Genomic DNA, 26,219 nt, shown 5'->3' on the forward strand with positions numbered 1-26,219 from the left:
GCAAATGCAGGACAATGATGATGTGGGGTAACATCAGTGATGTGATAAATAACAAGGAAAGTACAAACTGAATGTGATTTTAACTGTCTGTTAAACTATTCCTTCTAAAGATGTGCCTGTGAGCAGTTCACTCACACCATTCTCTGCCACTGGGACTTAATTTCCTTAAAAACAGAAATTTTACCAGAAGCTTCCAGAGAAATGTTCACCTTTGGAAAATGATGAAAAGTCTGACCTGATAAACTGAATCCCTTTTTATGTCAGAGAGGAGAAAACATTCTCAGTTACCAAATTACTTCGTACAGGGCAAAGTTTCTCCTCACAGAAATATTGCACTCACACATTGTCAAATACTGCTGCTCCTTCCCTAGGAAGGGATGAGAGCACAGCCCAGGATGGAATGAGGCTGATGAGAAACAGGGATTTAGAGGCTCTGATACATTTTGTGCACCTAAGGATGGCCATACTATTAAGGATCATTTATCTACTGTAGTTTCCCAGCTGAGAACAAGCTTTTAAGTGAGGGATGCTCAGAAGCAAAGCTCTCCAGCAGATACCCACCTTGGGGGAAATCACTTAGTGATCAAAAACCTGACACATCTTCTAAATTATTTTTAAATACCTCCTGCAATAATGCTTTTAACTATTTTGACAACTTCTGAAGCGCACGGCACTGCAAACTTCAAGCCTTTCTTTGCAGTAAGAATTTATGGATCTAGAGAGAATTAATTTACTGGAAATTACATCTACAGCACTATAAAGACTTTGCCCTTAGCAGAGCAGGGTGGAAAAGTTGGCAGCCACTGAGCTATCATTCCTCCTAAGGAAGGATGTTTCAGAAGTGATATAAAGCAGTCTGTGAGCTGTCTGTGAAGATTCTTCATTCAAATATGGATTTTTTTAAAAGTCACTAATGCTCTTTTGTTTAACTCTGTTGAAAATTTTCTCTTTAGAGTGAAAGACAATTCCACAGTTTTAAGTGAACATTGAATCACCAATAACAAAGAATTTTAGTTATCTTTCCCTCATAACTATTGATATCTGTCATTTGTCAGGGTATGTCTTATCAATGCCCATTAAATCCAGGCACTGATAACACAGTTACCTTAGAGTGGCCTCTACCCTAAACCTGATCCCAGCTGGAATAACCCCATTTTTTGAAGCAAAAGTTCCTCCTAAAGACTAAGACAAGTCAGGGACTGTACCTGAGGGTGTGTTGTAAGCAGAGAAGATCCTGAAACATAAGAAACCTTTTCATAGTGTGACTGGATAATCCAATTGGAACTCCCAAGAGCGTAGCCCGAGCTCAGAGGGGTGACCTGCACAGCACCAAACAGCTCCTGAAACACACAGTGAGAGACATTGACTTGAGAGAACTCCAGAAGAAATCAGGACAGGTCATTTTGTCATCAGTGACAGGGATTTCAAAAGCAGTTCTGCTGCTCAAAGCCTTTGTGAAGCTGTTCTGCTGACAATTACATCTGCTGGGTTTACCCACCCATGTCTAGCAGGACACATGCCGTGAGAAAAACTTTTCCTGAGGCAGGACCTCCATAAAGTCTCTCTTCCATGTGAATTTTATGGCATTTGATACAATGAATGATACCTCAAAAACCAACCAGGGTCTTGATCCTCTGCCTGTCGCTGCTGTATTGAAGAAGTTTGTGGGAACTTTTCATCTTTGAAGACTCTATTCTCCTTTAGTGAAATATAACTGGTATTGACCAGCAGGAGAGAAGGAAGGAAGGACTTCTATATTGATATAAAGACTCTGCTTGGGTTACAAATTTTACTGTGGAAAACAAACTTAACCTCAAACTCACTAGCTTTCTAACTTTATTTCTTTTCAAATGCTACCTGCTGGTGATTTAGCAACAACACCCTGCAAACTCAATCCACATTTTAGTTTCAGTGTAAGCAACTTGACAGTTGCCTCCTTCCCAGGTGTAATTAGGAATTGTATTCCTTCATCTGTACCCAGGAATGTGGAATACTTGTTTGGAGAAAGGAAAATAAACCTCCCTAATGTGATCTGCCTTCTGGTTAGTGAATAACAGAACAAGCATCCGATTCATGCAATACAGTGATTTTTCTAGTATTTCAATACATATTTGGATGCCTTGAAAAACAAGACAGGGAGCCTTCATTCCTCAGAGTGTGTAAGACAAGGCTTTAAAGTTTGATTATTTGAAAAGTTAGCTTTGGGAAGAGAAAAAATAGTTTTTCCCTCAGCAACTACAGAAGAATGATTGTCTCAGATACACACATCTAAAATTAAGGGAGATGCATCCACACTGTGAGGACAGTCAAAAATTAACTGAACCAATCCATGGATAATGAGGAGTAACGACTTACTTTAACCCATATTTTTATTTTTTATGGCCTTTGAGCAGCAAAACCAGGTATCACAGCCCAAACAAGAGCAGGAATCATGGCACACATGGTGCCAACAATCCATATGGGATCTGCAGACTATGGAATTGTGGGTTCAGTTCATTCTGGGAACTACACTGGATTATAGTCAACAGCATTACAGACAATAACTGTTAGCTGGGAGCCCTGGGAAAGGAGTTTCTGAAGTTCACATTGAACCATTAGGTTTTGTTTACAGTCCCTAATTTACAGTATGAAACAAAGTGGAGGCTAAAGCACTCTAAAGATTCCCAGAAGTGAGATTGGGGAGCTGGGAAGGGGATGTGGCTTAGAGACAGAGAGGATACATTCACTCCCTGCATCCTCCCAGCTCTCAGTGGGCCAGCCATCAGCTCCAAATTTGAGGGCACGCCGCCTTAAAATTGGCCTCCCCAAGGAAGGGAAGAAACAAATGGATATTCCCTGATTTCACCAAACAAGAGCCTTTCCTGGGAGGCAGACGAGGGGCAGTTTGTGTAATCCTGTCTTGCTTGCCTGTACCAGGGTAAGTAGATCCAACCAACACAGGATCTAGAGGGAGAAAAGCTGGGGAACAATTGTTGGTGTTGCCCTGGGGAGTTGTTGGTGTTGCCCTGAGGGCAGTTGTCCAGGTACTCACGATTTTCTGGGAATAGCCCACCAGCTGGATCTTGCTGAGGGCTGCGTTCACCTCAGGCATGGTGTAGCACTTCCTCCACATGGACACCTCCACCGCGTCCTTCAGCGGGGCCGGCAGCAACCTGTGAACACCAGCAGGAGCTTCTGTGGGGATCCAGAGCAACAGCTGGTGCTGGACCAGCTTCTACAACCATTTACATTCTCCAAATCTTTAATTTTACCCTTTTAAATTTTTATTTTCAGTGTGCGTGGTGCTTCAAAGCGAGGAGCAAAGCCACACTTCTCAATCTGCCTCACGCTGAGGACTGCTCTCCTCCAGCTCTCTTTGTTGCTGTTCTGTCCAGCCCTTGCTTCAAAGAAGTAGCTGTGACCAAGGTGTTACCACAACTCTTGGGGTATTTTCACCACTGATGAAAGATGCTGGCTGATCTGAGATGTCAACATGAAATGCACCTCCAGCACTAGGATCTTGGATCAGTGTCCATTTTTCATATCATAATAATCTGAATAACACCCAACAATCTGAAACAACCTGGTGATTAAAGTGCAGTTACCAGACCACGAGCAGGGATGGCTCTGCCCTGATTTCTGCCACTGGTCTCTTCCAAGAGCACATGTCCCTGCAGCTCAGCATCCCTGCCTTCAATCCCACTTCCCTTCCGAGTGCCCTGGCAGGGACACACGAGCTGACACTGCAGAGCTCTTTGAAATCCCCTCCACGGAAGTATTTAAGATGTTTTACACCAAAGTAAGATCCATCCATTCTGCTCCTCACAGACACTGCAAGTCAGCTGGTCAGCATTGTCAAGGGAAGAAGTGAACTATAATGTCACAGGCTGGAAGAGGGATGGCTAACTTCTGGGAAATAAATCTTCCTTAGCAACATGAACCGAGGCAGGAAGCAGCACAGCTGCCAAATGCGTAAGAAGAATAGGATTTTTTTTTTTGTATATTAAACCAATGCTAAATCAAAGGCTAATTCAAACCAATTTCCAAAGATTTATGGAAATTGGTCAAGTTTCTTTGATCAATTTGTTTAAAGGAATTTAATTTATTGTTATATCTACTAGGTCAGTGAACTCCTCCATAATTTAAGATACTGAAGAAAGGATTAAGGACAGCTCTTGCCAAGACCACAGCACAGGTCCAGAACGATAACTGCAATTCCAGCACACGCTGGCTGAAAGCACCCCGTGCTTCAGGAAACAAACAAAGCCTTCAAGGTCTTTTTTGGGAAGTCGTAAGCAACAAAAGGCCACACAATGTGGAGAGTTGTCCACCACTGCACTGAAGCAAATTGCCTGTAAAAGCCTTTAACCTAGCATAAGAAGCATTTAGTGTTGGATGCTTTCAGGAGCTTCTCTTCTGGGAAGAGGAAAATGTTTCTCCAGGTAATGGACAAAGTGGGGAATTGTCCTTGGTGAAGGAAGTTTCTCTTAGCCTTGACTGTGGCTACACTGAAAATACTCTGATCCCTGGCAGAGACCAGTGGCACCAGGCTCCAGTGGTTTCATAAAGCTGAGTGACAACGAGGTGTTGGTCCCTCAGATGTATTCAGTCTGTCATCTCACTTCTAAAATCCCTACAGAGTTACCAGAGGATATTTTGTGATCTGAAGTAAATCTACATGGCAACATCCTGTTAGAGATCACCTCACAACAACCAGATGTGTGAGGGCAGCTGCTGGGACAGCCATAAACAGGGAGGTACCACAAATCCACATGAGGATACAAAATCCATCCTTAAAAAAACTCAGAGATTTGTATTCTTCCCTGGGATCTGCACAGAGACAGTCCCTCCTGGTCAGTGCAAAGGGTTGTATTTAATGTATGATGTAAAATCCCAGAATTGTTTGAAGGGAGAGGAGGATGGCAGCACCAAACTACATCAGGCCAGGGCCTCTCTTGTGCCCTGCTCAGCCTCAGGAAACAGCCTGTTTCAAACACTTTAAAAGATATGGGAAACCATCAAACAAGAAGTCAACAAAGTGCCTTTGACAAGGCAAACTTCCTCTTTAGCCCCTGAATCCCAATCAGTGTGAAAGATATCCTGGCTGACATCTCCAGAGCTTCCACAAGACTGCTCACTTGAAATAAAAGCCAGTGGCAATAAAACAGGCTGAGCAATTAGTTCAGACTGGATCTGATAATGGAAAAATGTAAACCACTATAATGAACTTATTATATTTTATACAGTATTTGCATTTAAAATGCTCCAGTGCTTTATCTAATGAAGATGATAATACTTTGTGTTTTATACTAACTGTTTGGAGGAGAACTAGCTGAACTGTAAAGCAGTAATGGGGATTGATCAGCCTGAAAAATTAAAGTTAGACTCAGAAGTAATAAGTATTCTGTTCTAGCAACAGCCAAGCAGGAAAAAAAAACCCAATTCATCAAGATCACATTTTCTTAAGTAACGGATGTCAGTCCAAGGCTGCATGTGCCATTAGCCAGGTGCTAATTTGGGGATCAGTAGATGTTTTGCTCTAATAATCAGTTCCATTCACGCCTGCGTGACACTTGTCAGCAGGCATCTCAAAACACTTTGCAAACATTAATTAAAGTCCCCGGGTGCCCTCTGTGCTGGATGGGAGCTCTGTTTTACAGATGCACAGGGAGGTGAAGGGGGAAACTCAGGGCACAGGTGGGGCGGAGGTGAAGAGGGAGTTCACATTTGTCCTCTTGCTCCAGCTCAAAAACTACCTTGGTTCAGACCAGCAGAGTTTATTATACACTAATTTATGTTATTAAACTGATGTTTAGTAGATCCCATCTCCCTGCTACCCCTTTACAGCAGCTACAGGATGGAACTATGAATTTTAGGGGACATCCCCAGCAACAGGAGAGAGGAACATGTACTTTAAATACCACTTAAATGAAAAAAAAAAAGGCTCCAGTCTTCTACAGCAGCTGAATCAGAACAAAAATTCCCTCTCTGTGTTCTCCTCTGGAATAACCAGCAGCATGCAAAGTGCCAGGCAGCACTTTTCCTAAAATACGACCACCAGGAAAGTGACATTATATGAGCTGCAAGATATACGATTCTCCTTTAAACCATGCATACAAAACATGCCTGGTGTGACAGGAATAATGGCTCCAGTCCTCTCTCCACACACTGGGAGCTTCAGCAGTGGCTCTGGGCAGGCCACTGGACCCCAAAATTAAAAATAAAACCCCCACTATTTTAAAAATCCTGCTGAACTTCAGTGTATTTGGTTTTGCTTTACATCCAGCTTGACATCTGCTTGTCTTCAGAAGAGTGAGAGTTAGGGTGTAAAGACTGCTCCTACATTCAGCAGGGGAACACAATATACAGCTAAAACTGTGGTAATTCGGATTTTTAATTTTTGCTTTGTGATATTAGGAAATATCAAGGTTACTCTTCTAATGTAAGAAATAATTCACTTTTAGGAAACTTCTAAATCAAGCCATTAAGAATTAGGAGTATAAAAAGGGAGATCAATTAAAAATGCACAAAGCAGCTTTTAAAAATAACTTTTTAATCAACCAATCCTATCTTTAAAATGTGCTAAAAACAAATCTGTCTCCTCCAAGGAACATGTTGTGCACCTGAAATTGTTTTTATTCCCAAGGAAAGCATCATCTACAATTAGTAAACTGTATGGATAACTTTTAGATTCCATAGGCTTTCAAAACTCTGAGCATCTTGTTTTGATGTACAGCTGGAATAATGGATATGTTGCTTCCAAATAAGCTTTTTTATTCAGATTTTAATTTGTTTTTAAGTTTTGGAAAGCCAAAAAGCCCACCTCTGCTGTTCAGGTGTAAAGATGGGAAGAAAGGTAACACCAGTGACCTCCAACAGCTGTGTCTTCACTTTCTTAGTATGTCAGCAAACATAAATGCAAATACCATTTAAATTTAAATTATTCCAATGCAGTATCATGAAATTTAAATAGCCTTCTCATTTCAACAACTTTTTATGATGTTACTACCAAAATCTGATGGTTTTATCTACCATCATGGAGCTGAACTGTGTGAGGGGAGATCAGGGGAAGCTTTGCTGTCACCAAGTCTTTCTCCAAGAAACAAATTTGTGAGGTTGGAAAACCAACAACGTGAAGAAATGATTCAAGAAATAATCGACCCAAGGAGTCACAGCAGCAAATCTCAGATGGTGGGAGCTGAGCCATCCTCAAAGGGACTCCCAAACTTTGGACAAAATCACCTTTCCTGGGACTTGTTCCTTACCTTTGCACCTCCTTGTTCTTCCACATGGAGGCAGACTGAGCCTTTGGCACGCGTTCAATGGAATTCACCAGCTCTTCCATCAGGAGCCTGAAAACAGAAACCAAACCTAAATTAGCATTGCCTCCTCTCACACAGGAGAGAACCTTGGCCCAAATCTTTCCAAAATACCATAGAAATTGTAACACTCGGAGGGGTTCTTCCCACAGAGGCCATTACCAGCACTGGCCCTGTTTATCCAAGGAGTGTTTCCAATTCCATCTGCTTGCAACAGAGGAGGATCTGGCCCACTGGGCTATGGGCTATTTGGAAAGTGCAAGATAATTTCTTCATTACTGACTGCTTGTGATAAGTAATGAGACAAAACACACAACAAAAACTCCTCAGCTGCTGCCTGTCTATCACTTAGGGAAAGCAAGCATGCTGTCAGAGTGACTCTCCTCATCTGCCAAAGCATATTTGAGACAGGAAAAGGTGTCAAGCGTTAGAAATTGTCACTGCAGATTTCCCTGCCCAAAACTAAACAGCATTTGTGATTGTGTGCAGGCTTTCCCTTGAAGTTTGGAGCACAAGGACAGCATCTGGAATGATTTGGGGTGGGGAGAACCACACCAGTGCAGTCTCCCACAAGCCTGTGCTTGTTACCTCCAGCTCTGGACCAGCAAAGCCCAGAGCTCTACTACTCGTTCATATTTACACAATTCCTTTCACCTACAAGGGCCTTCAGTTTCTGTTTGTTTTCACACAATGGGGGAATTACTCTGGCATGGGAAGTTTGCACAGGACCTTCAGAGGACAAAGATTCCTGCCCTAAAGTGCTTACAGAGTAGTATAGATAGGAGGGCCTAATCTGGCTCCTAATTACTGAATGCAGCAGCTCTGCAGGAGAGAGGAACAGAGCTCAATTCCAGTTAGGCCTCACCAAACCTGCAGCATTTGGTGTTGACCCATCCAATCAACAAGACAATTTTGTAAAAATAAACTGGCAAGTTTGATGACTGCTCTGGTTTTCACTGCAATGTCTATCTTTTTCTACCTCAGTCTCCTATTTTTGCCATTTTTCTTAGTTCAGAGCTCAAGTAGCTCAGTTGGCATTTGAGATGATGTCAGCTTGAATTCCTTTCTGTGGAGTGGAGGAAAGTATGATTATAGGGAATCACAAAATCCTAGAATGGTTTGGGTTGGAAGGGACCTTGAGGATCATTTAGTTCCAACACCTGCCATGGGCAGGGACACCTGGTTGCTCTAAGTCCTGTCCATCCTGGTCTTGAACACTTCCAGGGATGGGGCAGCCACAGCTTCTGTGGGGAACAAGTCCAGTTTCTGATTGGGAAGACTCCTTTTGGTTAAGGGGAACAGAGAAGAGCAGGAGAGCTCTTTGATCCTTGGTTTTGAAGGTCTGAAGTTGCCTATATGGCAATTACTGAGGTGTCTCAGCCCACTCAAATTCCACTGTCCCACATCTATGGCCTGGACTCAACACAAAGCACCTGCTGGAAATGTTGATGGTTCCAGAGGTTGGGAAACATGGAGTTAACACATTTGCAGCACTAAGGACTTGGCTGGTGTTCAGCTCCTGCCTGAAAGCCTCCTCGGAACATTAGACACCACTCCTCTCCCCACATTGTCCTTTACACCTTCTCCTCAGCAGTGATGAAAGAGGAGCACAGAGTCTGGAGGGGTTTTTCACCTGCCAATTTGAACCGTGGGCTCGGTGGCATAAACTGTTCCAGTGAATCCTGTGTACTCTGTGATGTAGGGCAGTGCCATCATGCAGTGATAGTTGGAGATCAAGATTACATCCACTGTGGAGAGGTCAAGCAGTTCAGTCTGAAAACAGAGCAGAGATAAGCAACTTGTAACCCTTTCATGCAGTTTAATAAATCGCAGAAAAACTTCTAATTTTTATTTTTTTTCTTATTTTTTTTAAACTTTATTGCAGGAATGTGACTGGTTTATAAAAGCATGTCAGCTGTGGCAAAGACTAATGTTGCCTTTGAATTAACAAGATTTATTTTAAAAGCCCCCTAGAATTATTCCATTCTCCAACCTGTTTTGTTGGTTTTTTTTCCAACATGGAAAGGAAACCATGTCCTGGGTTTTTCTGTCTTTCAGGTGATGAAATGGCTGCTGTTATAAAACCCATGATTATTTTATTTTTATCAAAGAATTGATGTATGCACCTCCTTAGAGAGGAAGAGACACCAAAATTTCTGCATCAGCGATTTAGGGTGTCTCCTTTTTTTTATGCAGCGCATCGTACTGTACCCCAAGAAAGAGATGACTGAAGATTGTATTTATTCATATGCTTAAAAATAATCCTCATCTTTTCCCAAAGTGAATGCTTGGCATCTTTCTCATTCACATTTTCTACAGCAGGAGATGAAACCCATTCACAGGATACAACAAAATGGATGGGTGGGCCCAATTAGTCTTGATGTGACAGTTTAGACAAGAGTTCTGAGAGTGAAAGAAGATTTCACACATTGTTAAAAGAATTTTAATTAGAAATATTTACTGGTAATGCTATAACACAAATGGTGTCAAGTCAGAAATTTACAAGATTACTGACCTCTAACTCAGTTATTATAGAGCAGCTAATGGAATTCAACACTCATCAAGCACATATTATCTGATTACAAGGCTTGGTCCAGCAATTTGAATAAAAAAGGCAAGAAAGTAGGTCACTCTGCTTTGCAGAGGGCTGACACAGTGCTCTGGTGACAAGCTGCTTAACTCCTCCTCAGCACTCATGGTTTCAATCCATGATCAGCAATGATCTCTGAGCTGAGAGCAGGAGGTGAAACATCACCCTCAGCTCCATGACAGGGCACCTTTTATCTTCCTGGGCTTCCAGGCAGGAACACTCTCCCTGCAAGGTATCAAAGGATCTGCTGATGCCTGCTCCTGCCAAAGCTTGGATTGTCCACACCTCGGTTTTCAGCTGTGTTCAGACTGTAGAGGATCAGATTCTGGACTGGTTTGGGTGGGAACACGCTTAAAGACCAGCCTGTTCCACCCAGGGACATCCTCCACTATCCCAGGCTGCTCCATCCAGCCTGGCCTTGGATACTCCCAGGGATCCAGGGGCAGCCACAGCTTCTCTGGGAAACCTCTGCCAGGGCCTCCCCACCCTCCCAGCCAAGGATTCCTTCCCAATATCCCATCTACCCCTGCCCTCTGGCAGTGTCTTGTCCCTCCATCCCTTATCCCCAGTCCCTCTCCAGCTCTCCTGGAGCCCCTTTAGGTTCTGGAAGGGGCTCTGAGCTCTCCCTGGATGCTTCTCCTCTCCAGATGAACACCCCCAGATCTCAGCCTGGCTCCAGAGCAGAGGAGCTCCAGCCCTGAGCTGAATCCCAGCCCAGGAGAGCCATCAGGAGGATACACCAGCACTTTCCAACCTTAAGCATGCCGCATCTCAGCACCCTGGCAGCATTTACTGATAGGATGAAAAGGGTGTCAAAACCAAAACAAAGTGAAATCTTCCCTGGGGCTTGCAATCTCACTCAAGTGCCTTTGAGCTGAAGAGGCTTAAAAATGTTTTTTGCATGTGAAGTGAGAGAGCAGAAAGTTGCCAAGCAAAGAGAGGGCTGCACCCTGCACTCTGACATGTGTGAGAGTACTCTGCTGCTGAGACAGCCTCATCTCACCTTGTGGCTGCTGGATTAGACCCAAATCTTGGCTTGCTCTGGCAATGGTGTTCTGGAAGGGATACAGAGATTCTCTGGCTAACTGCTTCTGCACACAACTTTCTTCAAAAGAAGTGGCAGGGAAGGAGATAAAGTAAAAGCCTCTTTCACACAAGCTCCCTCTTATCCCGTGTTGCCAAACAGCAGCAACATTTGCACTCTGTTTGCAGCTGGCCATGACTCCTGAACCTCCTGCAGGTAGGTGGGCTCAAGGTGGGAGCTGGGTATCACAGAAGATTTGTTCCCAGTGTTCATGGAGGAGATGTGGCATCTGCTGGGAATTTTGGGAAACATCTGAGAGGCCATTTTTTAAGTCCCTGCAATGGTGATGTGCAGCTGGTTGCCATGTTCTGGTTGTAGGAAGGGCTGCTGGGAAGGAGCTTTGTGTGTGGTAACAGTGCTAAGATGAAGCAGTGACTCCCTGTTTGTCATATTCAGAGCTACACATGTGGGTATTTATTTTCCAGCCCAAAGTAACCAGAAAGTCTGGCTGAAGCACCCTAAACCCCAGCAGGTAATCTTTCCAAAGAGAATCCAGCACATAAACCCTGTCCTGCCAAAGATCTGGGCCATAATGGCACTTTCTACACACACAGATGCTCCCCACATCCCTCAGTTCCACAGGACAGAAGGCTCCCAAGAACCCAGATTTATTAGAGTTTTGGGCTGGTCTTTTTTGGTGTGATTGGATTGTGACAATCCCAGCTGATTTGGAATGGTTGTAATCTGTTGGAACCACTTGCCAAAACCAGTACCAGAGCTGCCAGCTTGTTGGTGAGAATCAAGACGACAAGAGTGATGCCAGAGGCGAGTTCCATGGGATCCACAGATGGGAACAATATTGCCAGAACCTCAGCAGGATGACAGCAACCTTCCAGGAGTGTTTTGTGCTTCCTGTCTGCAAGGTCAGGCAGAAAGGAAAAAAAAATTCTGCCCAAAAGCAATTGTGTCTGTCTTTGAAAGACAGAGAAAACATCCCACCATGAAATGAAAGAACAGGTGTCATCACACTCTGAACACACTGAGGAAAGGGACACTATTCCCATGCCACTCTCCATCATTCATCCCTACCTCTCTCTGCTCAGCCTTTTATATCTTTATTTCTCCTACAGCATTCCCTGTATCCACTGGGTGATTCCAGGTAATCCAAACATCTTCAATGGTCTTGCTTGCTTTTTCTAAATCCAGAAATTCCAGGAAAAACCAGCTTGAGCAGCCACTTGCAGCCATGCCTGTGGATATGAAGGCCCTCAAAGGGGCTGTAGAAGTTTTTAACCTGAAAGTGCTGCTGGCAGAAGTGCAGCCAGCAGAATCCAACCTGGCTTAAGCACAGCTGGCTCCCCAGGGAGCTCCACTGCCATGTCCTGCATCTGTGGTCAGAGACAAGAAGCTTTCCTCACCTTCATGCCCTGCCCTCATCTAGATCAGCACATGGATCCTGTCAGCCAGCCCAACTCAGTCTGGTTGCCTTTGAAAAGCCACAAAAAGGGACAGTCCAGTCTTATTCTTGTGTCAGATATTTGCTCAAGGAGACCTTCCATGTCTCCCAAAACCATGGTTGTAAAAGGTGGTTTCCATCTTTTTTCCAGTGTCACAGAGCCTGAAAGCATCTTAACAACACAGAGTTTTGAAGTATTATTTACTGAGTATTATTAAATTAGCAGGAACCTGGTAATAATATTAATAATAATAATTTAACAGGTTTCTCCCATGAGAATGAATGGAGTCAGATTTTTCAGTAAGGCTTTGAACAAACTCACCTCTGGCAAGCAGAACTCAGGCACAGAGTCTACAAACACATGGCCAGAGCACTCCTTCAGCTCCTGTAAAAAATCACACCAACAGAGGAGACACAAAAATACAACACAGTGTTATCCACGGCAGCACATTTTGGATTTTCCTGACACTTTCTTTATCACATTAATTTCCAGCCCATTACTACAGGACATTTATTCCCCTTCTAAACACAATTTGGTGCAGGCAGATCTGCTGAAACTGCTTCCATGGCAGATGAGGCTGCTTGGTACCTGGAGGGATCAAATCCTCCTTGGGAAGGACAGAGAGAGCACCCTGGTAGGTAAAGAGAGAGCCCTGGTAGTGACCAGGAAGGCAAGTTTGGAATTGGTTCCAAATAACACCCAAACTCTTCTGTCTTACTAGAACCTAAATATAATTTATAGCCTCTGTCTCAGAGTATTTGATGAAACAACTTTTGGGGATCTAATCTCCACATGGCACATTTGGTTAAACTCTATCCCCTATTTTCTTCCTCTTTTTCAAGGCTGACATCAAGAAGTTTTGTCACATGAGAAGTCACGTTCTTCAGGGTGGAACAAAAACATTCCCAACTCTACTCCTAGCACAAGTCACAGGCTCACCACCACCCACCCTGCCTTCTCTCCTGTCCCAAAGCAAGGGGTCTCAGCCAGCTTCAGACTGACAGAATTAAAGATTGAATCCAATTCCTAATAATTACAGTGCACCTGCCAACTAATAACGAATGAGCAATTACATCTAGTGGCAGAAGTCTCCTAACCTCATCTCAAGGGAGTTCAAAATGATTAAAAGTAGATCACAGCACATTTCAATGCCTCTCCAGGACTGAAGTTTTAAAACTGAGTGCTGTAACAGGAATGTCCACCTCACATGATAAAACACCCCCCTTTGACTCCTTCCCTTGGCTTTTTCCAGCATGGGTCAAAGAATTTACCATTCCAAGCACTTACAGTGGTCAAGGTGAAGTTAAGAGAGCTGCCTTTGAATTTTTAACATGATTCCATTGCCACTGTGTGAGTTTGGAGGTTTCTCCTGAGCACACACTGCAGCAGCAGCATCCCAGAAATTTAAATATATTCCAAATACAATTACAGTGCCAGTCTGTCCATTCTTTGGAGCCCAGAGCCCTGACACCAAAGCTGGGCTTCAGGAGACACAAATTCCAGGGAATTCAAACTGAGCAACTCCATTTCTGCCCCTGAGCCTCTGCAGCCCTGCAATTGCCAGTTAGCAAGTGCTCTGAATAGAGCTGTTACTATTTTACCAACAGAAATGCTGCCTGCACAGTTTCTTTTGTCTCCAATGAGAAGAAAAATTGGGTCTTTAATCTGTGATCTTCAGCTCCCTTGTCTGTAAAAATCAGATCAATCCATTTTGTCCACCTCAAAGTCCCCTACAAAAGCAACTATTATCACAGTTTGCTTTAATGTTCCCGTAGTCAGAGAACAGTCTATTAAGCATTTTCTCCACTGGTACCTATTGCTGCCCACATCTGAAATGTACCTGCCTATTTTACTAACATCTGACATATTTTTGTGTTCATTGTTCCCTCATGGCAGATCAAGCTGGTCGCTGCAGTGCCAAGTTTTGGTTGAAGCCTCCAAAACTGATGCAATGAAAAGAGGGGGAAAAAAAGAGCAATTCTGTGTCTCTCATGTCACTGAGGAAGTTCTGTGTCTTAGAATCAGGAGGCTGGAGATAATATCCTCCCTGCTACGTCCAGCAGCAGAACACATGTTGATTTCAGAGGCCAAAGCCAGGCTTTTCCTCTCTGAGAGACCTCCCACAGGCAAACCATTGCCTTCCTCATCGTTCTGCCTGAAAAAGGGTATGAAACCAACCTCATTTATAGGCATGCTCTGAAGCCTCAGTGTCAGAAAAGTGAGACTGTGGAATAAAAGGCACTCTAAGAAGACGCACTATTATTTATGGAGCTTCATGAAATACAAAAATATTCACACTGACGACTTCTGCATTTTAAGCAGATTTTTTTATAATCTAGGCTACCTCTGAAGCCTGAGAGCTGCTATTAGCATTTTGTTTCAAAACGTTCTGCTCTGCAAGGACATCCTGGCTGGTAGAGGTACACAGAGAAACCTTTGGGATGAGTCAGCCTGGAATGCTGCTCCTGCAGCACCAGCTCTCAACCTGTCAGGTGGCTTTTTGCATGGCAAGAAAATTCCAAGCATCACTCCAGTACCTTGTCCAGAAACATGCTTCCATCTTTCAAAACCCAACCAGGAAGTTTGGACAGCCTGGGGCTGTGGAAAGAAAGAAGAAAAATTATTTCAATATGAACTGAATTATTATCAGTGGCTGAGCACAGACCTTCTACTTGGTGTCATCCAGGCAGAGAACACCATTCCTGTCTCAGGGAAGTAACAGTCCCAATAAAACAGACAGACAGTTTCACTGTGGTTAAGTGTTCACCAAAATGACTTTTACAAATCATGATTATGACACTTATAAGTAAAAATAAATCAGAGGAGAAGGCACAAAGGGAATTTTTAGTCATTTATGGTGAGGATTTTAAAAAGGCTCAGTGCTGCTGAGTTGCCTGTGGTGAAAGTGGATGAATAAAGAGAAGTTAGGGCAGCAACAAACTCTGTGCTCGAAACAACACAAAAGCACCATAAAACTGTTCTGGGACAGAGGACAACAGACAAATATTCCCATCAGCAGTGGCAGGGAAAGACTGATGTTCTGGACTAAGCCATTTATAGACACAGGTTGGGATTTTATACCCACATAAACCATGGTTTCGTGTTACCCTGAAGACCCACACCAACAGCTGAGCAGGACACAGGGGCAAGGAGGCTTTGCTGTGAACTGCAGGTTCTAAGCAACAGCAGAGCCCCGTTTTTCATAATTTCAAATGCTAATAAGAAATTTAAAGGTAGACATTGTAATTCTGAGTTTACAGCAGCAATGGCTGCAGCATTTCTTGCTATTGTAACTGAGAGACTTATTTATATTTCACAGCGACATCTGATTTTTGTATGAGCCTACAACTTAGCTCTAAACACACTCTCTGCCCAGACTGAAATTTACCCAAATAAAAACAACTATTGAGTAAACAAGAGAACTGAACCCACCTGAAACCAAACCCTGCAACAACTTCAGCTTTGGACACAGAACCTGGCTGCAATGAACTTTGCAAGTGCTGTGCACTAAGCTCTACAGACAGGCATGTTTATATCCTTAAAAGCACTTTTAAATCTTGAAAATAGGAAGTGACTCAAGGGCCCAGAGGAATGCTGTGTTCAGACTAACAGCAATATAAAAGAACAAATTCTGACACCCCAGTAAGTCACAAGGAAGGAAAAAGGGGAAATCCATGAGTCAAGGAGTGAAGACAGAAGGTAAGAGGTGAGAGCAGAAGGATCTGTCATGGAGGAGCTGTGCCAGAAGAAGGGCAATTCCCTTCTGAGGATAAAGAGCAAGGCTGAACAAGTCTGATGACAGCAAAGATGAAGTGACTAAATGTGCTGCCCAGTGGATTGTTCAAAAGCACAGTTTAGGAGCAGTAATTTGGAGACTGAGAGGGCTGAGTAGAATTGGTGCAGCGAGTCTAAAAGAGTTATGGAAAAAGCAAGAACAAACCACTCTGATATGCAACAACTCTGACAGATACAGGCGGACAGGACAGGAACCTTGATTGGAAGGGCCACCTGAAGGGCTGCAGTCCAATATCTCAACACCAGCACAAGGTCAGGTCAGTGCCTTGTGCCTTGAAAATCCCTGGATCCATCTGTGGTTTCAGCAGCCATGAGGCAGAGCAGAATTAACTTTACTTGTCCTTCTCCCAGTAATTCAACCTAGCAAAGTTTTGCTTTATTCGTGATGAAAGAGCACTAAACTTGTACTAAACTGGCAACCACTGAGGAGTGAAGAGTCAGGGGAGGCAAAATGAGCAGGTGTGTCTTGTGTGTGCCTGAAAGCAGAACAAGCAACACAGGACAGAAAGGACTCTTTACCTTGAAGCCAAGAAGCACCACAGCTCCTCCTGACATCGTTTTGACATTGTAATAGAGTGATTGATTAATCCAAAATAGCTGGAACTGTCCCATAAATAATGTGAGCAAGTGTGTCATGGCTAGACAGGAAAGGTTAAGAGCTTCCCACATGTTCATTTTACAGTTTTGCATTTGACTTTGGTACAGGGGAGAAAACTCCAGTTGACAAACCTCCTTTAAAGCACAGGAGCATAAAGAGCTGGGCAGCTGCAGGTGCTCTGCACATACTCCATGGGCTGCTGAGAACAGGGAATGCCATTTCCAGGGCAAGGGGGAATTGAAATACCTTTGCACTGGCATTTCTTTGAAGAGCAAAGAACTCTAAAAAATGCCCAGTCCCTTTGCAGTACTTTCCTCTCTTATAGATTAGAGCACAAGCTCTCAAAGTATTTGCTCAAGGAGGGTCCCATGCCAGGTATGACACAGGATTGAGCTGTGTAGCAAAGATCCTCTGTAATATCACACATTTGGGCAGCTTTGCAGACCACATATTGAGATTTGCAGAATCCAAAGGGTTCATGGATCCTGCTGGAATCTCTGGCTAAAGACAGCAGAGAGAAGCATGGCTGCTCTCAGGTTAAGGTCTCATTGATATCCATCTCCAATAAACACATCTGGTTCTGAGAGGATACAGCTGGACAGAACACCAGATCTGACAGACCTGTGTTCAAAACCTTACCTGGCATCTGAGGGCAGTGCCAGCTCTCTGTCACCCATGTTATGTTGATAACACACACCTGAATTTCAGAGGTGTTTGGACATCATGGTAATGGACTCCTAATCTCAAATGGTACAACTATGAGTACTACAGAGATAAGGACTTTGCAGTGGCAGCCACATTCCTCCTCACACTTCTGACTTATTTCCACAACTCTCTGCAGGACACCTGGTTTGCAGAGGAGATCAATTACTTGCCCAAGTCCATGTGCTCAGGCCAATCCTTGCTCTAAGGGGTGTTCAGTCACCTCACAGACAAGATTGATTGGATTTAAATCCAAATGTTTGCTCCGGTTCCACTGGGCCATCAGGGGTCAAATCTGACATCCTCTCTTATTGAGTTTGAGTCACTTTAGTGCCGACATTCTGGAGGTGCTTGGGGAATTCCAGGCTGTGACCTGCAATTTGGCTGTTCATTCCCAGGGTCTGCTATCAGCAGACAAAGCTGCCACATCCCAGGGGAAAGCTGATTCCTGCTGCTCTAAAGAACCTCTTAAGCCTTTGTTCAATCACCTCATTTTGCTACTTCTTCCTCTCTAAATTTCCTTTTTTTTTTGGTGGGGGTGGGAGAAAACAAATGCAAGGCAATTCTGTCTGTACCTGGATTTCCAAAATTTGCTGGATCTGTTCAAAATCTATTACTGCACCAGTTGGTGAAGTCAGCAGTTGCACTGTGGAATGGGATAAAAATTGACTTTCACACTGACCCCTCTGAGGGCATCTGTTGCCTCTCTACAGCAGACCCTGAACTCCACGTTCTTGAAGAACAATGCCCACATTGTCTATTCCTTTCCTCTACTTTCCAAAAAATAACAAATCATAGGAAGTGCTGGACTAACTCCTTTAACCTCACTAGGTCACTTAGGAAACTCCCTTTTCCAATTGTATTTTCCCCCTCTCAATCAAGCCTTCCTCACTTATTTCCTTGTGGATGGAAGTTACTAAATGGCTTTTGAGAAAGCTCCTACTCCTCCTCATCACTGAGAGTGATTCATTCCCACCTTTCCAACTGCTAATTTTTGTAATTTATTCCATTTACACAAAACATGTCACCCTAACTTACTCCCCATATTAGTCTAAAAACCTGGGAAACACAACTTTTTATCAGGGCATAGAAAGGAAATCTCAGGACTCTGTTCTGGACTCTATTTTTGTTTCTCTGCTGCTCCAATCCCATGCTCAGCTGCACTGCCTTTTTATTTATTTAACTTTTAAAAGGGAACAATTATGCCATGCAGGCAGCTAACAAGGGCTGCTAAGTGCTATTTTTCTTTGCATTAGTCTGTGCTCTGAAGAGCAGCCTGAGAAGATGGTGGTTAAACAGGACTTGCTGGGCTCCACGCACTCCATCTCAGTTACCCATTTATCTCATCTTGCATGAAGAAGCCAGAAAGATGACAGATATGTGACCTCACTTGTGCTGAGCAGTTGCAGCAATACTTTACTGAAGCTTAGAATAAATTATCTAGAAAAACCAATCAATAAATCCATAAAATGTCTTCCGTCTACTGAGCCAAAGGACGTTATTTTGATAAAGGGAATTTTTAAGTGAACAAAGTCTATTTATGATATCAGATGATGCTGTTCATTTGTACCCATCCCCTCCCTCCTTCCAATACACCATTTCAGGCACAGCACTCCAACTGCAACCCAAGAAGATGCAGACTAAGTGCTGACAGGCCACAGAACTCACCTCTGGACCAGAGGCAGGGGGAGGAAATTGAGGGTAGAAGTCATATCCAGCCCACAGTCCAGCATGATGGTGGTGGACTTGAACTTGAGCACGTTGCATGGCAAGGTTGGGTGTCCTGACAGGCAGTACTGGAAGAAGAATGAGGAGGAGTTACTCAGGACTTTCAGAACATGACCCTTCCCTGTGTGCTGGGCACTGGTGAAGCCACACCTCAGATCCTGTGTCCAGCTCTGGGCCCCTCACTGCAAGGACATTGAGAGGCTGGAGTGTGTCCAGGGAAGGGAATGGAGCTGGGGAAGGGGCTGGAGCACCAGGAGCAGCTGAGGGAGCTGGAAAGGGGCCCAGCCTGGAGAAAAGGAGGCTCAGGAGGGACCTTGTGGCTCTGCACAGCTCCTGACAGGAGGGGACAGCCATGGGGGTCAGGCTCTGCTCCCAGGGAACAGGGACAAGATGAGAGGAAACACCCTCAAATTGTGCCAGGGGAGGGTCAGGTTGGACACCAGGAAGAATTTCTTCATGGAAAGGGTGGACAGGCAGAAGGAGGAGCTGCCCAGGGAGCTTTGGAGCCCCCATCCCTGGAGGTATCCCAAGAATGACTGGATGTGGCACTCAGTGACAAGCTGGGGTCAGTCACAGGTTGGACTCGATCGTGCAGGTCTTCTCCAACCTCAGTGATTCTGTGAATGGAGTTCACAAACTGCCTTTCCCCCCTTGTTTTTAAACACAGTTCCTTAGACACCAAAAGAAAACATGATTTCCCATGAATCTGTGTCCCACAGCTGTGTGTGTTCACTGAGATTTCCCCATCTCAGGGTATTAAGGGGCAGATTTTCTTCAGACAGTTTTTCTGATCCCAAGGGTTGAGTGGATGGCAAAGCTCTTCTCTCTGATTTAGGCCACATGCAGAATATTTTTTTCTTGCAATCACCTATTTTCCCCAAAACCCCAGGAAATCAGCTTCTTCCAAACTCAGTCCTCCTGGCAAAACTTGGCTAGAAAATTTGAAAGTGACTCGAGGTGGAGAGGGAGGCAGAGAAGCCCTGCAGGAACACAAGTTTTCATTTTGCTAAGAAACCTTCCCCAACAACCCCTGCACAGGTGCAGCAGCTCTGGGGCAAGTTCTCACCTGCTTTTTGTCTTGCTAAACACAAACAGGAAGCAGGAGGGACTGAGCAACCCCACCTGAATGGAAGGGTTTGTGTATCCAAATCCCAAAGGCTTTGCAAGCTTAATGAGCCGGTGAGCAGGTGATGTCGGGGGCACTTGAGCATCATTGAGATGCAGCCACCTCCTGTCTGGAGTGACAAACATTTCACCCCAAGGTCGGCTTTAAAATGTGGGATTTAGAGCCAGAGGTCTGGGCAGAGCGTGGCCACCTCTGCGGGAGGGTTCCTCTGCTCCGAGGAGGGATTTTTGCATCTCCACTCTCCCATCTGGCAGCACAGCCACGCTCAGGTGGCGAAATTGGAGCTTTTAAATTCAAGTTTTTGTCAATGCAGATGAAAACCACCACTTGTTTGGCCGTGCACTGCACTAAAAGCAGACTTGGTCTTTTTCTAAGTCATTTATCCCTTAAGCTTGTGTGCTATACTTCCCTCTACCAAGTGGAAAAAAAGGGAGATGAATAATTTCGTTTTCTGCCTCTGCTCACAACAATGTTAACACAGGACTGCAACTGTCTGGATTAACAGCCCTCAAGAAGTCTATTTACATACATTCCTCAAAAACCTGCTTTAAACTCTATTTAAATAGTAAAACCCACTAAGCCTCAAATATTAAATTTAAAATATCACAGAGAGTTTTGTTTTAAATTCACAAAGCCTTAATTATTAAGGAGTTACATCACATTTTGTCTTTCTTTTAGTAAAGTTTAAAAAAATACCTAAAGCCAAGGTGGTGAAGGAGTGAGGAATTCACTTGGTTTATTCACAAATGTAACACTCTCATGTGAAATTAAGTTCTCACCAGACCAGAACTTTGACAAATGAAGCTATAAATTGAAGTAAATAGAAAGAAATGAAGGGAAAAATAAGTTCTATTTTTGTAGCTTTAAAACTATTGGTAATTAAAAAAGGCAATGAAATATCACCACTTTTATCAGCAAAATATTTTCTTGCCTTTTTTTGTAATCATGATTAGTACCACAACCCTGACATCTAGGACCTTTTTCCTTTTTTCCTTCTTTAAAAGCAGCTAAAATCATCTCTCTCTGTGGCTGTCACGCTGAGGTAAATGGATTCCTGGGAGTCAATGGATTCTTTCTACCAGATTCAAGCAAAGTGACAGAAAAATAAAAAAGGCAATTTGTATTTTCTTTACAGCTGTTTGCACTGGTGACATTGCTGGGCCTGCACCTCTCTTAGAATTTTGGATTTGGAATCCACAATAGAAGTGTTTGCACTATGTGTGTCCCTATACACATTATAAATGTGATAAATTCCACACAGTTTATATTTGTTACTGTTTAAAACAGATCCAGAGCTTTCACTCATGCTCCTGACTGGACTAAAATCCAAGTTTTTTGTTCCAAGATTTGCTCGTTTCCAGCTTGATTCCTTTATGGCTAAAGGCTGGTGCAGCCAACACACAAAGGTGCCTCGTGTCCAAACTCCAAAAGCCACGTAAAAAATGACACAAAACACACAAAAATGACACAAAAAACCAGTCATGTTCCTGACTGGACAAAAATCCAAGTTTTTTGTTCCAAGATTTGCTTGCTTCCAGCTTGATGCCCTTATGGCTAAAGGCTGGTGCACACACAAAGGTGCCTCACCTCCAAACTCCAAAAGCCACGTAAAAAATTACACAAAACACACAAAAATGACACAAAAAACCACAGTCATGTTCCCGACTGGACTAAAATCCAAGTTTGTTTTTTTTTTTTCCCCCAAGATTTGCTTGCTTCCAGCTTGATTCCTTTATGGCTAAAGGCTGGTGCACACACAAAGGTACCTCATCTCCAAACTCCAAAAGCCACAAAGTAAAAAATGACACAAAACACACAAAAATGACACAAAAAACACAGTAATGTTCCTGACTGGACTAAAATCCAAGTTTTTTGTTCCAAGATTTGCTTGCTTCCAGCTTGATGCCCTTATGGCTAAAGGCTGGTGCAGCCAACACACAAAGGTGCCTCGTGTCCAAACTCCAAAAGCCACAAAGTAAAAAATGACAGAAAACACACAAAAGCATAAATATGCCCAGCCCAGCTCACAGCTTTCCTGGCAGGATTTACAAATTGGATGAAAGTTTGGCAGTGGGGCACAAAGAGCCCAAGTTAAGGGGCTGATTCCAGGTGCTCAGGGCCTGGGAGAGGCAGGCTCTCCACAGACATCCCACATTCCATGAGCGTCTCCTGGAGGGCACAGGGACAGAGGAGAGAGATGGTGCCTCAAACCTGAAGCTCCAAAACTTTCAGAGTTGTGCAGGTTAAAGGCAGAGCCTGGAATTCCAAGTGGAGCCAACAAATCCTGCAGTGCATTCCTCCAGTATTAGTATCACATGCTCAGCTTAAAATCTGGGGGGAAAAATGAGCACTGAGGCTTGCCTGAGTCAAAGCACACTGGAGTTTGTGGGAGTCTGAGGTTTTCACTGGATTCTGACTCAGACCTGGAGGCAGAATCCCAGGATGGGTTGGGTTGGAAAGGACCTTGAAGCTCATCTTATCCCAACCCCTCTGCCGTGGACAGGGAACATTTCACCAGTCCTTCACCTCTACCCTGCTCTTCCAAATTCAACCCAAATCTATGAGAAAAGAGGATAAAAAGCATCTGGCTCCTCTCCTCACAACCCCAAATTCAGACACATCTCCAGAGAAATATAAGGTGAAGAATCTCATAATTCTCAGCACCTGAATTTAAAAACAGGACTAAAAAGGCTCCAGTAGAGTCCCCAGACAGTTTATATTTCCCTTCTCTTTCCTCCCTCTGTCCCTATGCAAGACTCTAAACATTAAAAGAGCTCTGCATTTCCACTGGGGTCCTTTAAATAAAGATTTTTCCAGTTTGATTTTGCCCACTGAATTCTGTCAGCCTCTACAATCACACCCAGAGGTGCCTGACTTTGCAGTGTTTGTCCCACTGGTAATATTCATCCCTGCACACACTCTTATCACACAGGTAAGATGAAGCAGGATCAAGCTTCTTGACCACCTGCCTCTGGAATTAATTGTACACACTTCCATGGAGAGTGGTTTCCTAAAAGTCTTAAAACAGAACATTTACTTCCATGAAGATTTGTTATAACACACTGCTCAGTCTCAAAACCAAGAGACAGTTTTAAACTGAATAATGGTGTCACTTTAGATTAAATAAATCAAATATTATGCTCAGGTATGTTGAAAACTTCTTGGGTTTTCACCTCCAGGCCAAGAACTGCAGCACATTATGTGAAACTGAAATTCTTCCTGGAAAACAAAGTGGCTCCTGAATCCAAGTTTTCTAGCAAAGTGAAACAGCTCAAGAGAGGAGACCAATACCATGGTCTTTCTGACAGAAGACTGTAATATCAGAACCAAAATCCCTCAAAATCCCTGCCAGAAGCAAGGTGCACCCTTGGCAAAGCTGTTCCAGGCTGGTTTTTTTTTTTTTTTTTTTTTTTTTTTTTTTTTTTTTTGTTAGCATCTCCCTGTATTACCACGCTGCAGATGGAAAACATCTTTATCACAAACCACGGCCATTTATTCACGTTCCTCGTAAAGTCCAGCAGAAGCCACACGTGCAGGGGGACAGCTCCACGCCAGACTCGTGTTTAAAGCTAGGAAGGCTGAGAAACATTTTCTCCTCCTCCTCCTCCAGAATCCGGCTAAGATTGGATCCCATCCCACACCTCAAACCCCGGTAACCGCCCCCCCTCACCTTCCCCACTCAGGGCCGACCCCCTCCTTCCCCCACACCTCAGGGCCGACCCCCGCCCCTCCCTCAGCCCCTCTATCACCCCCTCATCCCTCAGTTCCCCCCAATTCCCTCAGCATTTCCTCCCCGCCTTTTCCCTCAGGCCCCCCCTCCAGCGCCTCAGTTTCCCCTCACGCCCGGCGAGGCTGAGACTGCGCAGCCCGGAGGCGACTCCGGGAGCCCTCCCGCCGCCGGGAGAAGGCCGAGCCCCGCTCCCCGCCCTCAGGGCCGCCCGCCCCGGGCACTCACCAGCTTCATCGCGTCCCCCGGTTCTATTTACCGGGACAATCCTGCCCCCCTTCCTGCCCGCCCCGCCGCGCCGCGGGGCATCATGGGCGTTGTAGTCCCGCCTCCCCTCCGCCCTAGATAACGTCATGGCCGCCCGATGCATGCCGGGAGTTGTAGTCCGCCCCGAGCGCAGCTCCGCCGCCCCATTGGCGCGCCGTGCCCCTGCGGCACGCTGGGAGTTGTAGTCCCGACGCCGCGGGTCTCCCCGTCACCCTGGGGAGGGGGGAACTACAAGTCCCAGGGTCTCACAGCTGCAGCAGGTGGGGGCTCGGATGTTGATATCAACATGGCGCTTGTCAGACAGACAAAGACAGTCGGTCTGGTGTGATTGAGCCAAAAAAAAAAAAAGCCCAAAAAAAAAAGAGAGGGAGCGGGCGAGGAGGAGGGAGCGGCAGGAGGAGCGCCGGGCGGGGAGGGGGCTGTGTCCTCGGGGGGCGTGGGGGGGCCGAGGGATTTCCTCCCCCCTATTGTTCTCGTCCCTCCGCGCCCCCCGTTAATCTCCCCTCAATCTGGGGCGGGGGCGGGCGGGGGGACCCCCCCAGTCCCGCCGGTCCATGGTGAGGCGGAGGCGCCGGCAGCACCCAGAGGTGAGTGTCGAGGGGGGATACGGGGGGGGGAGCGGCGGCGGCGGCGAGGGGAGGGGGCGGGCGGGTGGGTGGGCTGGAGAGAGGGAGGGAGGGCAGCGGGAAGGGGTCCCCCCTCCGCCGGCACCGCCGGGAGTCGCGCCGAGCCGGAGAGCGGGATGTGCGTGAGGGGGGCAGCCGGGGGCGGGCAGGGGTGGGCAGGGGCAGCCCCTCAGCACGGGCGGCAGAGTTGGAGCCGCGGCTTTGGGGGGCTCCGCGGGTGCCCCGGATCGGGGGAAGAAGAAGAGGAGGAGGAGGAGGAAGGTGTCCCCGGGAGGCTGCAGCGGGAGGGCAGGGCACCTTTGGGGTTCGCTGTTCCTGCCGTTGGTGTGTGTTTATTCTGATTCCTCCCATCTCCCGGGTGTGGGGCACGGAGGGGCGGCCGCGGAGCCCCCTCAGCCTGGGTGGGTGCTGCGGTTTGCGGCTGTTTCGGGTGTTGTTCGCCGCGGAGTTTTGGGGTGGGCTGGTGCTCCCTGTCCCGGAGACCCCCGGGGACGGCAGGGGAAGTAGGAAGGCTCCGAGCTGAGGGGATGGAGCCGGGCACGGAGCCCCCTCGCTGTGCCGGGGAGCTCTGCCCTGGCTGGGGCTGTGTGAGGGGGCTCCTTTTCGGGAGGAGGTCGGGGAACGGCGCTCAGGGGTGCCCCAAACCCCGGCGGCTCCCAGGGCTGCCACATCTCCTCTTCGGGAGGTTTCCGGGGAGGTTAAAGGCGTGAAACCCCCGAAGGCTGTCTGTGTGCTGGAGAGTTTAACGTGGGAACGGGTGGGGGAGGAGGAGGAGGACCCGGAGGGAAGTCATTCCCAAAAATGTGCGAGGAGAACTTGGGTGGGGTGTCAGACGCGTGTTTGTTTTGTACTTCTTGGGAAGAGGTGGGGAACGGGGGCGGCGGGTGAATGCTGGTGTGTGTCCCGCGTCCGGGATGGTTTTGGGTCAGAACGGTTTGACCGCAGGAGCGGTCGGGGGAAGCGGCAGGACATTCTGCTGGAGTGTTTGCTTCGGCTTCGAGCTTAAAACAAAACAAGATGCGAGTGTGTTTAGGTACAGAATACACACCCGAGCCAGACCCCGCCGAGTTCCTCGACCTCAGTTTTGCCTGATGGGTTCTTTCATTTTTTCTTTCCTTTTTTTCTTTTTTTTTGTGTGTGTTTTTTCTTCCCCTAGTTGGTGGAGTGTCTCTTGGTATGTTTGCAGAGCACTTCTTCGGAAGCATTTTGTTCTTTGCGATAGCTCTGGAAAAGCCTCGGTTGGACGTGCTGTTTTTTTCCCCAGTTCTTTCGTGTTAAGGA

The 26,219-nt window shown here is 45.6% G+C and overlaps 2 protein-coding genes across 8 annotated transcripts in view; one reads left to right on the forward strand and one right to left on the reverse strand.

Annotated features, from left to right (window-relative positions):
• The window catches only part of INTS9 (integrator complex subunit 9), a 61,568-nt gene extending 37,182 nt beyond the window's left edge, over nt 1-24,386 (reverse strand). Inside the window, exons 1-8 of the mRNA XM_064411547.1 lie at nt 24,274-24,386; nt 19,133-19,260; nt 14,907-14,967; nt 12,691-12,753; nt 8,932-9,071; nt 7,245-7,331; nt 3,032-3,152; nt 1,206-1,340 (exon numbers count right to left, since the gene is read on the reverse strand). Of these exons, the coding sequence (XP_064267617.1) occupies nt 1,206-1,340; nt 3,032-3,152; nt 7,245-7,331; nt 8,932-9,071; nt 12,691-12,753; nt 14,907-14,967; nt 19,133-19,260; nt 24,274-24,282 (744 nt within the window). The 5' untranslated portion in view covers nt 24,283-24,386. The remainder of the gene's footprint in view (nt 1-1,205; nt 1,341-3,031; nt 3,153-7,244; nt 7,332-8,931; nt 9,072-12,690; nt 12,754-14,906; nt 14,968-19,132; nt 19,261-24,273) is intronic.
• A 211-nt stretch (nt 24,387-24,597) lies between these two features.
• The window catches only part of HMBOX1 (homeobox containing 1), a 117,417-nt gene continuing 115,795 nt past the window's right edge, over nt 24,598-26,219 (forward strand). For 3 of the 7 annotated variants that reach the window (XM_064411548.1, XM_064411550.1, XM_064411556.1), the window contains exon 1: nt 24,599-24,899. The gene's annotated coding sequence lies outside the window, so the exon portion shown is untranslated. Of the gene's footprint in view, nt 24,900-25,012; nt 25,057-26,219 lie in introns of those variants that run through there. The other 4 variants (XM_064411552.1, XM_064411558.1, XM_064411553.1 and 1 more) reach the window with 3 other exon arrangements.

Source organism: Passer domesticus, chromosome 3 (assembly GCF_036417665.1).
Source record: "Passer domesticus isolate bPasDom1 chromosome 3, bPasDom1.hap1, whole genome shotgun sequence".
In the NCBI taxonomy this organism is placed as follows: domain Eukaryota; kingdom Metazoa; phylum Chordata; class Aves; order Passeriformes; family Passeridae; genus Passer; species Passer domesticus.